Genomic DNA, 12949 nt, shown 5'->3' with positions numbered 1-12949 from the left:
TCTTGTATGTCTAATGTAGCCATGTCAATTTTAACAGGATTTTCACAAGAAGCAGCGTCTTTACAGGAAGTAGACACTCCACGTGCACGTTTTCTTTCCTATCAAATTCTGAGGGAGATTTTAGTAACAGTGACCTGTGCTCTGGCAGTTTCACTGGGTTTTTTCTTTTGAAAGCACCATCTTTTGAGGTTTTTGCTTTCATTGGCGTTAATAAACATTTCCTAAATTGGTGACGCTATACTTTGTTTGCTCTCCCAACATCTCTTTGGAGAACTGCTTTCTGTTTTTCTTCTCAACAGTCAAAAGTCTAATTATGTGTATATTAAGTTTTAAATCTTGCATGATTTTGTAGTACTTAAACCCCTCACTTGTGCCTTGGGTGACATAAATATTGTGACACTTGGCTGTAAAAATTAAAAGCATTTGAAGGTGTAGAATTGGCTTGGGTAAGCAGACTTTTGGGATGAAAGCCTCCTCTCGTTCCTGGGAATCACATCTCAGCTGCAGAATTCCACATTAGAGTGTCCTCTGCTGACCAGGTTCTCACTGTAAACTCACTGCTGTTTCTGTGTGTTCTTAGGCGCCATGATCCTCTTGGGAAGAACCAACATGTTTCGTTTTAACAACCCAAAGGAGGCCGCCAAGCTCAGGGAGAAGAGGAAGGTGAGCAGCATGGAATCCCCAGCAGCCAAGTCCACTCTGGGTGGGCCTGGGGGTGGGGGAAGAGGGGTCTCTGCTCTGGCTCCAGCAGTCAGACTTCCTGGAGCAGGAACCAGCCCACAGCCTGGATTGACTCCAGGGCATTGGTTTCCCTGCGGACGGTCGGCTGGTGGAGTAGGACAGCGAGCGAGGTCCAGCGTGGAGGAGACATGCGGCTCTTCCACGCTGCTCATCAGCGTCCCCACCCCTCAAAAGGAGGTGGACACCTTTTCACATTAAGTGGAGGGTGCCCTACACTCGTGAGCATCTGTTTTAAGAGTTACTTCCACACCAGAATCACTTTGATCCAAAACTTTGCTCACCTCTTATTTTCATTCCTAGTAAGTTGGATTTTTGATCGGGGTGTGAAGCAGAGAGGGGGCGAGTTTAGGACAGTTGAACAACTGGAAGAGATTGCAGCTTGTTTGGATGGGGACGTCCGGGGGCGCTTGAAGCGCTAGATGGGGAAGTGGGCCAAGGACCAGAGAGGGAAGGGAAGGGGTGAGAGGGAGAGCCATCTGTCTAGTCTAGCTCTTGTGCACCGCGCTGAGCTTAGACGGAGGACGAGTGAAGCAGAGATGTCTGAGGCAGAACCACGTGGAGCCTCCCTGTGAACCACTTTGTGTCCACAGAACTGTTGGTACCCCCAAGTCACAGATGAGTGAGAGCAGAGGCTGAGACTGGCCTGTCCTGTGGCCTCAGGACTTGAGCCCTGACTGCAGGCCCAGATGTGTTAGCCCCTCACCCAGGCTGTGGGCCCCCCACTCCAAGTCACGCGGCCCCTCACACAGGGTGTCAGCCCCCTGCCCCGAGTCACACGGCCCTCACACAGGGTGTCAGCCCTTCACCCCGAGTCATAGCCCCTCACACGGGGTGTCAACCCTTCACCCTGAGTCACATGGCCCCTCACACGGGGTGTCAGCCCCTTGCCCCGAGTCACACGGCCCCTCACACGGGGTGTCAGCCCCCCATCCCGAGTCACATGGCCCCTCACACGGAGTGTCAGCCCCCCGCCCCAAGTCACACGGCCCCTCACACGGGGTGTCAGCCCCCTGCCCTGAGTCACACGGCCCTCACACAGGGTGTCAGCCCTTCACCCCGAGTCATAGCCCCTCACACGGGGTGTCAACCCTTCACCCTGAGTCACATGGCCCCTCACACAGGGGGTCAGCCCCCCATCCCGAGTCACACGGCCCCTCACACAGGGGGTCAGCCCTTCACCCCGAGTCACTCATCCCTCACATGGGGTGTCAGCCCCCGCCCCGAGTCCCACAGCCCCGTGCCTCAGCCTACTTTTTCAGGACTGCTGGGGTCCCCAGTGACTGAGGTGGGAATAACCAGAAAGCGGCAGTCCCCACCCCAGTCTTCTCTGGACCGCTGCTTCAAGCCTGTGAGCCTCCTGTCTGCTCAGCCCAGGTCTCCCTGGAGGGCCCTTTTGGGACCCCGTTGCAGGGAGGAGAGGGAAGTTACTGCCAGTAACTTTCCGTGGGAGCAGAGCAGGGCCAGCGTTCACTCTCCTGGTCTCCCTCCTCCTCCCCATCCCTCGGCAGGCGTGGGTGCCGCTGCCAGGGCCCCTCCTTCCCTGGATGCAGCAGCAGGTCAGGGAGCCCCTCGGGGCTGAGCGGCTCCGGTGCGGGTGTGAGACCCTGCTGGCCTTAGCGTGGGGCTTGGGTTCCGGATAGACCCCGGGCTTGGCTGCCCCAGCTTCTGTCCTCAGGGAGGCCAGTTGTGTGTGGGCTCCTGGAGGGTGCTGGGCTCCTCACTGCCTCTCCCCAGGAGAGAGGGGTGTGCGCAGAGCACGGTCTTCTCCTGCCACCGAGGTAACCGCTCTGCCCTGTGTCTGCTCTTAGAGCGGCCTTCTGCCCTCCCTCAGCTTGTCCATGAGCGACCTGTCCAAGTCCCGTGAGAACCTCTCTGCCGTCATGCTCTACAACCCAGGGTGAGTGGACTGCAGCGTCACCTTCCCTGGGGTCGCCCCTGTGGTTGTGTTTGCTCTGTCGACCCCATTAAAGTCGCTTACTTAAGAAAAAGAATCAGTTAAATAAAGCTTCTGCAGTCAACCCTCTTTTATCAAATCAGCCATAGTGATTTTTCAGGTTCCTTTCCAGCACTCACTGTGTATGAGTATCCTTTAACGAATTATAATCACAACACATATGAGGTGATGCACTCTGATTCTTAAGTAATCAGCATTGGTAAGCCTCATCACGGCTTCCTTCTTCTTTTCATAGCAGTCTAATATTTTAGAGCTGACACTTGGATTGCTCCGTGCACGATCCCTTTGGCTCAGGTCCTTTCACTTCATTTTGTAACTGTGGTGTCATCGCAGAAACAGCTTTGGTTCTTAGGGCTTCAGATGCCCAGGGAGTCGTGTTCACTCCTTCCAGGCTCTAGGAGACCACTGAGAACGGTGGTGGTTTAAATGGACTTGGTGGTGGGGGACCTTGAGCAGTTAGCTTAATTGCCTGAGTCCTCCATGGTTCCATCCCCGACATGGTCATGAAAATGCCTCAAAACAGAGAAGTGGATGAAAGGACTTTGGGGTCCTTGCCAGGCGTGTGAAGAGTCCATTATTTTATCTTTCCTGCAAAGAGAATCTCATGTAAAACAGTGGAGGTAAATCTCATAGCTAAATGTGTTAAAATTGACAACACTGCCATCTTCAGAACTGATGGTTCGTTGGTCGTCACTGTCCCAGGCACTGTTCTGAGTGCCTCATCTTCGTCAGCTCCTGTATTTCTCACAGTGACTCTCACACGTAGAGTTCATACAGGTTTGCTTGCCAGTTTCAGGGTCAGAGCCATGGTGTGAGCCCAGGTCGGCCTGATTCCCAGCCTGTGCTCTGACTCTGTTCCTTCCTGCCTTTCCCCACGTGGGGCACAGTTTCCCACCTGGGAACCGGTTCCATGGCCCATTGCCCCCGTCTCAGCACTTCTCACAAAGTCTGAATACCTCGTCCCTCAGTTCGGGTCAGTCCTCCTGTTTGTGTACAGTAGACACGCCTGTAAGGACTTCCTTCACTGTTGTAGGAGTTTAAAGCTGGGAGGGCGCCTTTGATCATGTTTCTGTATTCATCTTTCTATCGGCAAGTGGGCGGAAGCCCAGGTCTGGCTAGTAGACCACTGGCTGCAGACTCCTGGGCCCTCTCTCCTTCCAGAATTCCTGGATGTACAAGTAGGCAGGTCCCTTCTGTGTCAGCCCTTGCCAGCACCGTTCATGAAGCCTTTCCATCTTATGACAGGGTTACTGAGAGGAGTTGTGCTTTTTTAGGTAAATCTGTCTTGGACTAACTCTTGGTGATTGGTAAGACCCCTGAAACATGAGAGCAGTCTCAGAGCAGCTGGGTTATTGGTACTTGGGAAGCTCATTAGGTTGTCGGTCTTTAATTCCTCTGTCTGGTTTTAATAGCAGCCTTTTACCATGACTGAGACTGCATCTTTCACATGCTCACTTTATTTGGGTTTAACATAACATGCAGGTGTTTAGGGTTGTCTTCCATTTAAGAAGCACGTTCCCATCTGTTCAGTGTTGTGGGGCTGCTTGAATCTTTGGGGTGTGCAGTGTGTTTACATGGGTGGATTCATCTCCCCACTTGGAACCCATTTCCTGTCCCAGGATCCAGATACCAGCTTCGTTTTCTCGATGGTGGCGGCTTCGACTCTGAGTAGACTTGGCAGTGACACGTGACTGTTCCATGCCTCTGAAAACAGAAAGTAATCTGCATTCAGCCTGAGCTCTGGGATACAGTGTTGCAAGCTGCGGCCCGCTCTCCCAGGCCTTACAGATGGGATCTCCTCCAAACACAGGAGACTATGCCATCCTCTTAAAAGTGATGCTATTTTGTTGTTGTTTGCTTGTATTTAAGCTGAAGTGGTTTTTCTCAGTGTCTGTGAAATGTAGGTCAGAATGTAGTAGCTTCACCCTCAAACTTTTCAGTGATTTTTTTTTCCTGGTCTGAAATGTAAGATCCCAGGCCTCGGTGAACCGCCCCACCCTGCTGACAGCTCAACTCCCTATCATCCGTGCTGGCCGCCAGCCCGCCCTCCCGCCCCTTACGCTGGGCACCAACTGTTCCGTTTTGGGTCCCGCTCGTCCTCAGACCGCCCTGGACCAGTCATGCCTTTGGGGCTTCTTCTCTTCTAGTCCCAGAGCCTGGTGCGCCTTTGGTGATGCTGTCTGCCCGTCCTTAAGGCGCAGTGCACACGGCCTCCTCTGGATGCTGTTCCTAACTTCCCTCCTCCCACGGCTTTCTCACGGCTCATCACGCCATCTCTGGCAGCCTTGTCTTGTTCTTTGTGATGCACACTTGTCTGCCAGCAGGTCCTTTCTCAGCCCCTCCTGAGAAGCAGGCATGGTTCTCCCCTTGGGGACACGGTTCTCCGCTTGGGGACACGGTTCCCGATAAGACCCCTGGTGGGCTTACAGGTCACTTCAGGGGAGCAGCCATCACAGGTCATTTATGAATAAGGGTAGGAAATGAAAATGAGATGAAAGTAGAACGACTCTGGCAGTCCTAGATGGAGAGGTCCGGAGAGGCCTCCTGAGGCGGGGACATTTCTTATAAGGCTGGTGCAGAGCGAGGATGATGCTTGTGTGACCGGAAGGGGGAGGACGTCTCCAGGCAGAGGAAGAGCAAGCAGGTACATGGCATCCAACCAGGAGGGTGGGGTGAGGGTAGAGCAGATGGGTGCAGTCTCTGGAGGGCGGGATGCCGGGAGGGCAGCGGGCCAGCTGATGTGGGCTTTGGACACCCCTGGAAAAAATTTGGCTATTCCCAAGAGTGCTGGGAAGCTGTTAGATGTCTTTAAGCAGTAGAGGAACGTGAAGATTAATTTACTGCAGATGTTAGTACATGCGGCGTTTGGAGAAGGTAGTGTAGAAACAAGAGACCATTTAGGAAGCTGCTGCCTTAGTCCAGGTGGGAGGTACCAGCGGCTTGGGTCTGGGTGGTCGTCATGGAGATGGAGCATCATGGAATTGAGGGCTGTCCCCAGGCTTTGGATTTAAACAATTGGGCAGATGGCAAACCTGATTCTGAGGTAAGGGCAGCAGGAGTGACCTTCCTGGCTGGCAGTGGGGTGAGAGTCCAGTCCGTGTATCTTTCCTACTAGGTTGGAAATTTTTAGAGGTCAGAGGCTAGTCTTACTAATTTCTATATTCTACAGTGTCATTCATGTATCATGCTTGATGAACGTTTAGCAAACAGATTAATAATGAGTTTATGGTGAGATGCACATGTCCTTGGGGCTTCCCTGACAGCTCAGTTGGTAAAGAATCCACTTGCAATTCAGGAGACCCCAGTTCAGTTCCTGGGTTGGGAAGATCCACTGGAGAAGGGATAGGTTATCCACTCCAGTTTTCTTGGGCTTCCCTTGTGGCTCAGCTGGTAAAGAATCCACCTACAGTGCAGGAGACCTGGGTTTGATCCCTGGGTTGGGAAGATCCCCTGGAGAAGGGAAAGGCTACCCACTCCAGTATTCTTGCCTGGAGAATTCCATGGACTGTATAGTCCATGTGGTCGCAAAGAGTCGGACATGACTGAGTGGCTTTCAGTTCATTTCACACATGTCCTTTGTAGGGGAGAAGGTTTTTCACTAATTCCTCTGGGCACGTGTGTTCCGAATGGTGGAAAATGGCACATCATGCAAAGGAATGTGTATCTGAGGCATGAGTCAGTTCCAGAATGACACTGCAATTGGTGGAATAACCTCAAGTTCATGTTCAAGATCCTCAGGCAAAAGGTGGGAAGAGGGTCTTATGAAGAAGTGAAGACTTGGGCCAAGGTAGTCTGAGAACTCAGTGAGAGTCGGTCTGCGGTTGGCTGAGGAAACGTGCTGGATGAGTGGACGCGGCTGTGGTGACCTGCATCCATGCATCTCGTATCTGCTACCTTTGCAGTGCTCATCTGTACCAATTCAAATTCAGATGACTTAATACTTCAACATAGATTCATTCCCTTGATCCTAGCTGCCTCCTCCAATTGCCACTTGCACAGAGAACTATTACCCATGAATTAAAACATAATTGGATCATATGGCAGTTCTATTTACAGTTTTTTAAGGAATTTCCACACTGTTCTTCATAGTGGCTGTGCTAGTTTGCATTCTCACCAACAGTGTAAGAGGGTTCCCTTTTCTCCACACCCTCTCCAGCATTTATTGCTTGTAGACTTTTGGATAGCAGCCATCCTGACTGGCGTGTAATGGTACCTCATTGTGGTTTTGATTTGCATTTCTCTGATAGTGAGTGATGTTGAGCATCTTTTCATGTGTTTGTTAGCCATCTGTATGTCTTCTTTGGAGAAATGTCTGTTTAGTTCTTTGGCCCATTTTTTGATTGGGTCATTGATTTTTCTGGAATTGAGCTGTAGGAGTTGCTTGTATATTTTTGAGATTAATCCTTTGTCTGTTTCTTCATTTGCTATTATTTTCTCCCAATCTGAGGGCTGTCTTTTCACCTTGCTTATAGTTTCCTTTGTTGTGCAAAAGTTTTTAAGTTTAATCAGGTCCCATTTGTTTATTTTTGCGTTTATTTCCAATATTCTGGGAGGTGGGTCATAGAGGATCCTGCTGTGATTTATGTCAGAGAGTGTTTTCCCTATGTTCTCCTCTAGGAGTTTTATAGTTTCTGGTCTTACATTTAGATCTTTAATCCATTTTGAGTTTATTTTTGTGTATGGTGTTAGAAAGTGTTCTATTTTCATTCTTTTACAAGTGGTTGACCAGTTTTCCCAGCACTACTTGTTAAAGAGGTTGTCTTTTTTTCCATTGTATATCCTTGCCTCCTTTGTTGAAGATAAGGTGTCCATAGGTTCATGGATTTATCTCTGGGCTTTCTATTTTGTTCCGTTGATCTATATTTCTGTCTTTGTGCCAGTACCACCCTCGAGGCCAATCACTTCACAACATTTCAGTGGGTTTTGTCATACATTGATATGAATCAGCCATGGATTTACATGTATTCCCCATCCCGATCCCCGCTCCCACCTCCCTCTCCACCTGATTCCCCCGGGTCCTCCCAGTGCACCAGGCTGGAGCACTTGTCTCATGCATCCCACCTGGGCTGGCGATCTGTTTCACCATAGATAGTATACATGCTGTTCTTTTGTTTTTTTTTTTTTTTTTTTTCTCTTTTTTAATTTTTATTATTATTATTTTTTTTTCCCAGTGGGTTTTGTCATACATTGATATGAATCAGCCATGGATTTACCATGCTGTTCTTTTGAAACATCCCACCCTCACCTTCTCCCACAGAGTTCAAAAGTCTGTTCTGTATTTCTGTGTCTCTTTTTCTGTTTTGCATATGGGGTTATCATTACCATCTTTCTAAATTCCATATATATGTGTTAGTATGCTGTAATGTTCTTTATCTTTCTGGCTTACTTCACTCTGTATAATGGGCTCCAGTTTCATCCATCTCATTAGGACTGGTTCAAATGAATTCTTTTTAACGGCTGAGTGATATTCCATGGTGTATATGTACCACAGCTTCCTTATCCATTCATCTGCCAATGGGCATCTAGGCTGCTTCCATGTCCTGGCTATTATAAACAGTGCTGCGATGAACATTGGGGTGCATGTGTCTCTTTCAGATCTGGTTTCCTCAGTGTGTATGCCCAGAAGTGGGATTGCTGGGTCATATGGCAGTTCTAAATCCAGTTTTTTAAGAAATCTCCACACTGTTTTCCATAGCGGCTGTACTAGTTTGCATTCCCACCAACAGTGTAAGAGGGTTCCCTTTTCTCCACACCCTCTCCAGCATTTATTGCTTGTAGACTTTTGGATAGCAGCCATCCTGACTGGCGTGTAATGGTACCTCATTGTGGTTTTGATTTGCATTTCTCTAATAATGAGTGATGTTGAGCATCTTTTCATGTGTTTGTTAGCCATCTGTATGTCTTCTTTGGAGAAATGTCTGTTTAGTTCTTTGGCCCATTTTTTGATTGGGTCATTTATTTTTCTGGAATTGAGTTGCAGGAGTTGCTTGTATATTTTTGAGATTAATCCTTTGTCTGTTTCTTCATTTGCTATTATTTTCTCCCAATCTGAGGGCTGTCTTTTCACCTTCCTTATAGTTTCCTTTGTAGTGCAAAAGCTTTTAAGTTTAATCAGGTCCCATTTGTTTATTTTTGCTTTTATTTCCAATATTCTGGGAGGTGGGTCATAGAGGATCTTGCTTTGATTTATGTCGGAGAGTGTTTTGCCTATGTTCTCCTCTAGGAGTTTTATAGTTTCTGGTCTTACATTTAGATCTTTAATCCATTTTGAGTTTATTTTTGTGTATGGTGTTTGAAAGTGTTCTAGTTTCATTCTTTTACAAGTGGTTGACCAGTTTTCCCAGCACCACTTGTTAAAGAGGTTGTCTTTTTTCCATTGTATATCCTTGCCTCCTTTGTCAAAGATAAGGTGTCCATAGGTTCGTGGATTTATCTCTGGGCTTTCTATTCTGTTCCATTGATCTATATTTCTGTCTTTGTGCCAGTACCATACTGTCTTGATGACTGTGGCTTTGTAGTCGAGTCTGAAGTCAGGCAGGTTGATTCCTCCAGTTCCATTCTTCTTTCTCAAGATTACTTTGGCTATTCGAGGTTTTTTGTATTTCCATACAAATTGTGAAATTCTTTGGTCTAGTTCTGTGAAAAATATCGTTGGTAGCTTGATAGGGAGTGCATTGAATCTATAGACTGCTTTGGGTAGAATAGCCATTTTGACAATATTGATTCTTCCAATCCATGAACACGGTATGTTTCTCCATCTGTTTGTGTCCTCTTTGATTTCTTTCATCAGTGTTTTATAGTTTTCTATGTATAGGTCTTTTGTTTCTTTAGGTAGATATACTCCTAAGTATTTTATTCTTTTTGTTGCAATGGTGAATGGTATTGTTTCCTTAATTTCTCTTTCTGCTTTTTCATTGTTAGTATATAGGAGTGCAAGGGATTTCTGTGTGTTAATTTTATATCCTGCAACTTTACTATATTCATTGATTAGCTCTAGTAATTTTTTGGTAGAGTCTTTAGGGTTTTCTATGTAGAGGATCATGTCATCTGCAAACAGTGAGAGTTTCACTTCTTCTTTTCCTATCCGGATTCCTTTTACTTCTTTTTCTGCTCTGATTGCTGTGGCCAGAACTTCCAACACTATGTTGAATAGTAGTGGTGAGAGTGGGCACCCTTGTCTTGTTCCTGATTTCAGGGGAAATGCTTTCAATTTTTCACCATTGAGGGTGATGCTTGCTGTGGGGTTTGTCATATATAGCTTTTATTATGTTGAGGTATGTTCCTTCTATTCCTGCTTTCTGGAGAGTTTTAATCATAAATGAGTGTTGAATTTTGTCAAAGGCTTTCTCTGCATCTATTGAGATAATCATATGGTTTTTATCTTTCAATTTGTTAATGTGGTGTATTACATTGATTGATTTGCGGATATTGAAGAATCCTTGCATTCCTGGGATAAAGCCCACTTGGTCGTGGTGTATGATTTTTTTAATATGTTGTTGGATTCTGTTTGCTAGAATTTTGTTAAGGATTTTTGCATCTATGTTCATCAGTGATATTGGCCTGTAGTTTTCTTTTTTTGTGGCATCTTTGTCTGGTTTTGGAATTAGGGTGATGGTGGCCTCATAGAATGAGTTTGGAAGCTTACCTTCATCTGCAATTTTCTGGACGAGTTTGAGTAAGATAGGTGTTAGCTCTTCTCTAAATTTTTGGTAGAATTCAGCTGTGAAGCCATCTGGTCCTGGGCTTTTGTTTGCTGGAAGATTTTTGATGACAGTTTCGATTTCCTTGCTTGTGATGGGTCTGTTAAGATCTTCTATTTCTTCCTGGTTCAGTTTTGGAAAGTTATACTTTTCTAAGAATTTGTCCATTTCATCCAAGTTGTCCATTTTATTGGCATAGAGCTGCTGGTAGTAGTCTCTTATGATCCTTTGTATTTCAGTGTTGTCTGTTGTGATCTCTCCATTTTCATTTCTAATTTTGCTAATTTGGTTCTTCTCTCTTTGTTTCTTAATGAGTCTTGCTAATGGTTTGTCAATTTTGTTTATTTTTTCAAAAAACCAGCTTTTAGCTTTGTTGATTTTTGCTATGGTCTCTTTAGTTTCTATTGCATTTATTTCTGTCTTAATTTTTAAGATTTCTTTCCTTCTGCTAACTCTGGGGTTCTTCATTTCTTCCTTCTCTAATTGCTGTAGGTGTAGAGTTAGGTTATTTATTTGGCTTTTTTCTTGTTTCTTGATGTAAGCCTGTAATGCTATGAACCTTCCCCTTAGCACTGCTTTTACAGTGTCCCATAGGTTTTGGGTTGTTGTGGTTTCATTTTCATTCATTTCTATACATATTTTGATTTCTTTTTTGATTTCTTCTATGATTTGTTGGTTATTCAGAAGCGTGTTATTTAGCCTCCATATGTTTGAAGTTTTAACAATTTTTTTCCTGTAATTGAGATCTAATCTTACTGCACTGTGGTCAGAAAAGATGACTGACTCATTGTGGGTTTTCTTCACTCTGTTTTTCTTCCATATTCTCAAGAATATCCTATCTGGAAAACAGTGTTTGGAAATACAGAAAGATGGAAAATCTCAAGGTCTACTCCCCCAGAAAGTACAGTAAATAACTGATGAGTGTCAGTCTGAACCGGACATGGAACAACAGACTGGTTCAAAATAGGAAAAGGAGTGTGTCAAGGCTGTATATTGTCACCCTGCTTATCTAACTTATATGCAGAGTACATCATGAGAAACGCTGAGCTGGAGGAAGCACAAGCTGGAATCAAGATTGCCAGGAGAAATATCAATAACCTCAGATATGCAGATGACACCACCCTTATGGCATAGAATGAAGAGGAACTAAAGAGCTTCTTGATGAAAGTGAAAAAGCTGGCTTAAAGCTCAACATTCAGAAAACTAAGATCATGGCATCTGGTCTCATCACTTCATGACAAATAGATAGGGAAACAACGGAAACAGCGAGACTTTATTCTTTTGGGTTCCAAAATCACTGCAGACAGTGACTGCAGCCATGAAATTAAAAGATACTTGCCCCTTGGAAGAAAAGCTATGGCCAACCTAGGCAGCATATTAAAACATTACTTTGCCAACAAAGGTCCGTCTAGCCAAAGCTATGGTTTTTCCAGTAGTCATGTATGGATGTGAGAGTTGGACTATCAAGAAAGCTGAGTGCCGAAGATTTGATGCTTTTGAACTGTGGTGTTGGAGAAGACTCTTGAGAGTCCCTTGGACTGCAAGGAGATGCAACCAGTCCATCCTAAAGGAAATCAGTCCTGAATATTCATTGGAAGGACTGATGTTAAGGCTGAAACTCCAATACTTTGGCCCCCTGATATAAAGAACTGTCTCACTGGAAAAGACCCTGAATTGGGGCTCAGACCCCTTAGTGTGTGAGCACGCACATGGGCAGACTTTGGTAAAGCCTGGCGGGAGTCAGGGTGCCGGTAGCCTTTGCCTGGGACACTTGCACTCCTCCAGGCTGACTCTGCGTTTGGGCCGCTGTGCAGCTTACCCAGCCTCTGGCTGCCCGCCTGCTCCTCCCAGCAGAAGGCTGTGTCCCCCCACCCTGGGATCCATCCCACAGGCTTCAGCAGGCCTGGCCCTGGAGACACGTGCAGAGTTCAGGGTCCCTTACCCTGATTTGCCTTGTTGCCTCTCTTAGGACTGCTTTGGAGTCAGCATTCTCTTTTTGCTTTTAAACTTTCCCTCTCTTAGGCGAACTAGCTTTCTGCCTTCCTGATTCCCTAATGCTTAGTACTAGCTTAATAAAGTCAGCCACCCCCAGCATGCCTCCCCCTGCCAACCACCACCATCAACACACACACCCTGTCGTCTTCTTAGTTCCTCTCTCATTAAACCCTCGCGAACTTTCATCTTTGTAAAGATGCTGGGTTCTTGAGTTTCAGCCGCTCCTTTCTCTTGAGCACCAGCAGCTTTCCATCACTTGAGAGAAATCTTATCCCGCTCTGTCCCTCGGGAAAGTTTTTCTCCCTGATTGGCTCCACACAGGGCCTCTGCCTCTCCAGGTACCCCTTCCAGTCTCCCACCTCCTCTTCCAACAAGTTCCTCTGAGAATCTTGCTGCTTCTCATTGTGGAGAACGTTCGGGAGGGACTTTCCTCTTTAAGTGGCCAGCACGGTCAGTCCGTGAGAAGTAGCTGACCTTCTGGAGTCGTCAGGATTCCCGTGGCAGTGCATGGGATTCCTGGTTTCCTCTCGAGGTGACGCTGGGTTGGGGGTGAGGGGTA

The 12949-nt window shown here is 46.5% G+C and overlaps 1 protein-coding gene across 14 annotated transcripts in view; it reads left to right on the top strand.

The window, feature by feature from the left end:
- The window catches only part of KIF16B (kinesin family member 16B), a 279760-nt gene that overhangs the window by 155645 nt on the left and 111166 nt on the right, over positions 1-12949 (top strand). For all 14 annotated transcript variants that reach the window (XR_009689993.1, XR_009689992.1, XM_061125978.1 and 11 more), the window contains exons 16-17: positions 581-663; positions 2550-2638. Coding sequence is in view for 12 of the 14 variants with exons in the window: in XM_061125978.1 (XP_060981961.1) it covers positions 581-663; positions 2550-2638 (172 nt within the window). In the remaining 2 variants the exon portion in view is untranslated. The remainder of the gene's footprint in view (positions 1-580; positions 664-2549; positions 2639-12949) is intronic.

Source organism: Dama dama, chromosome 23 (genome assembly GCF_033118175.1).
Source record: "Dama dama isolate Ldn47 chromosome 23, ASM3311817v1, whole genome shotgun sequence".
NCBI classification, from domain to species: domain Eukaryota; kingdom Metazoa; phylum Chordata; class Mammalia; order Artiodactyla; family Cervidae; genus Dama; species Dama dama.
This window is presented reverse-complemented; position numbering and strand designations above follow the sequence as displayed.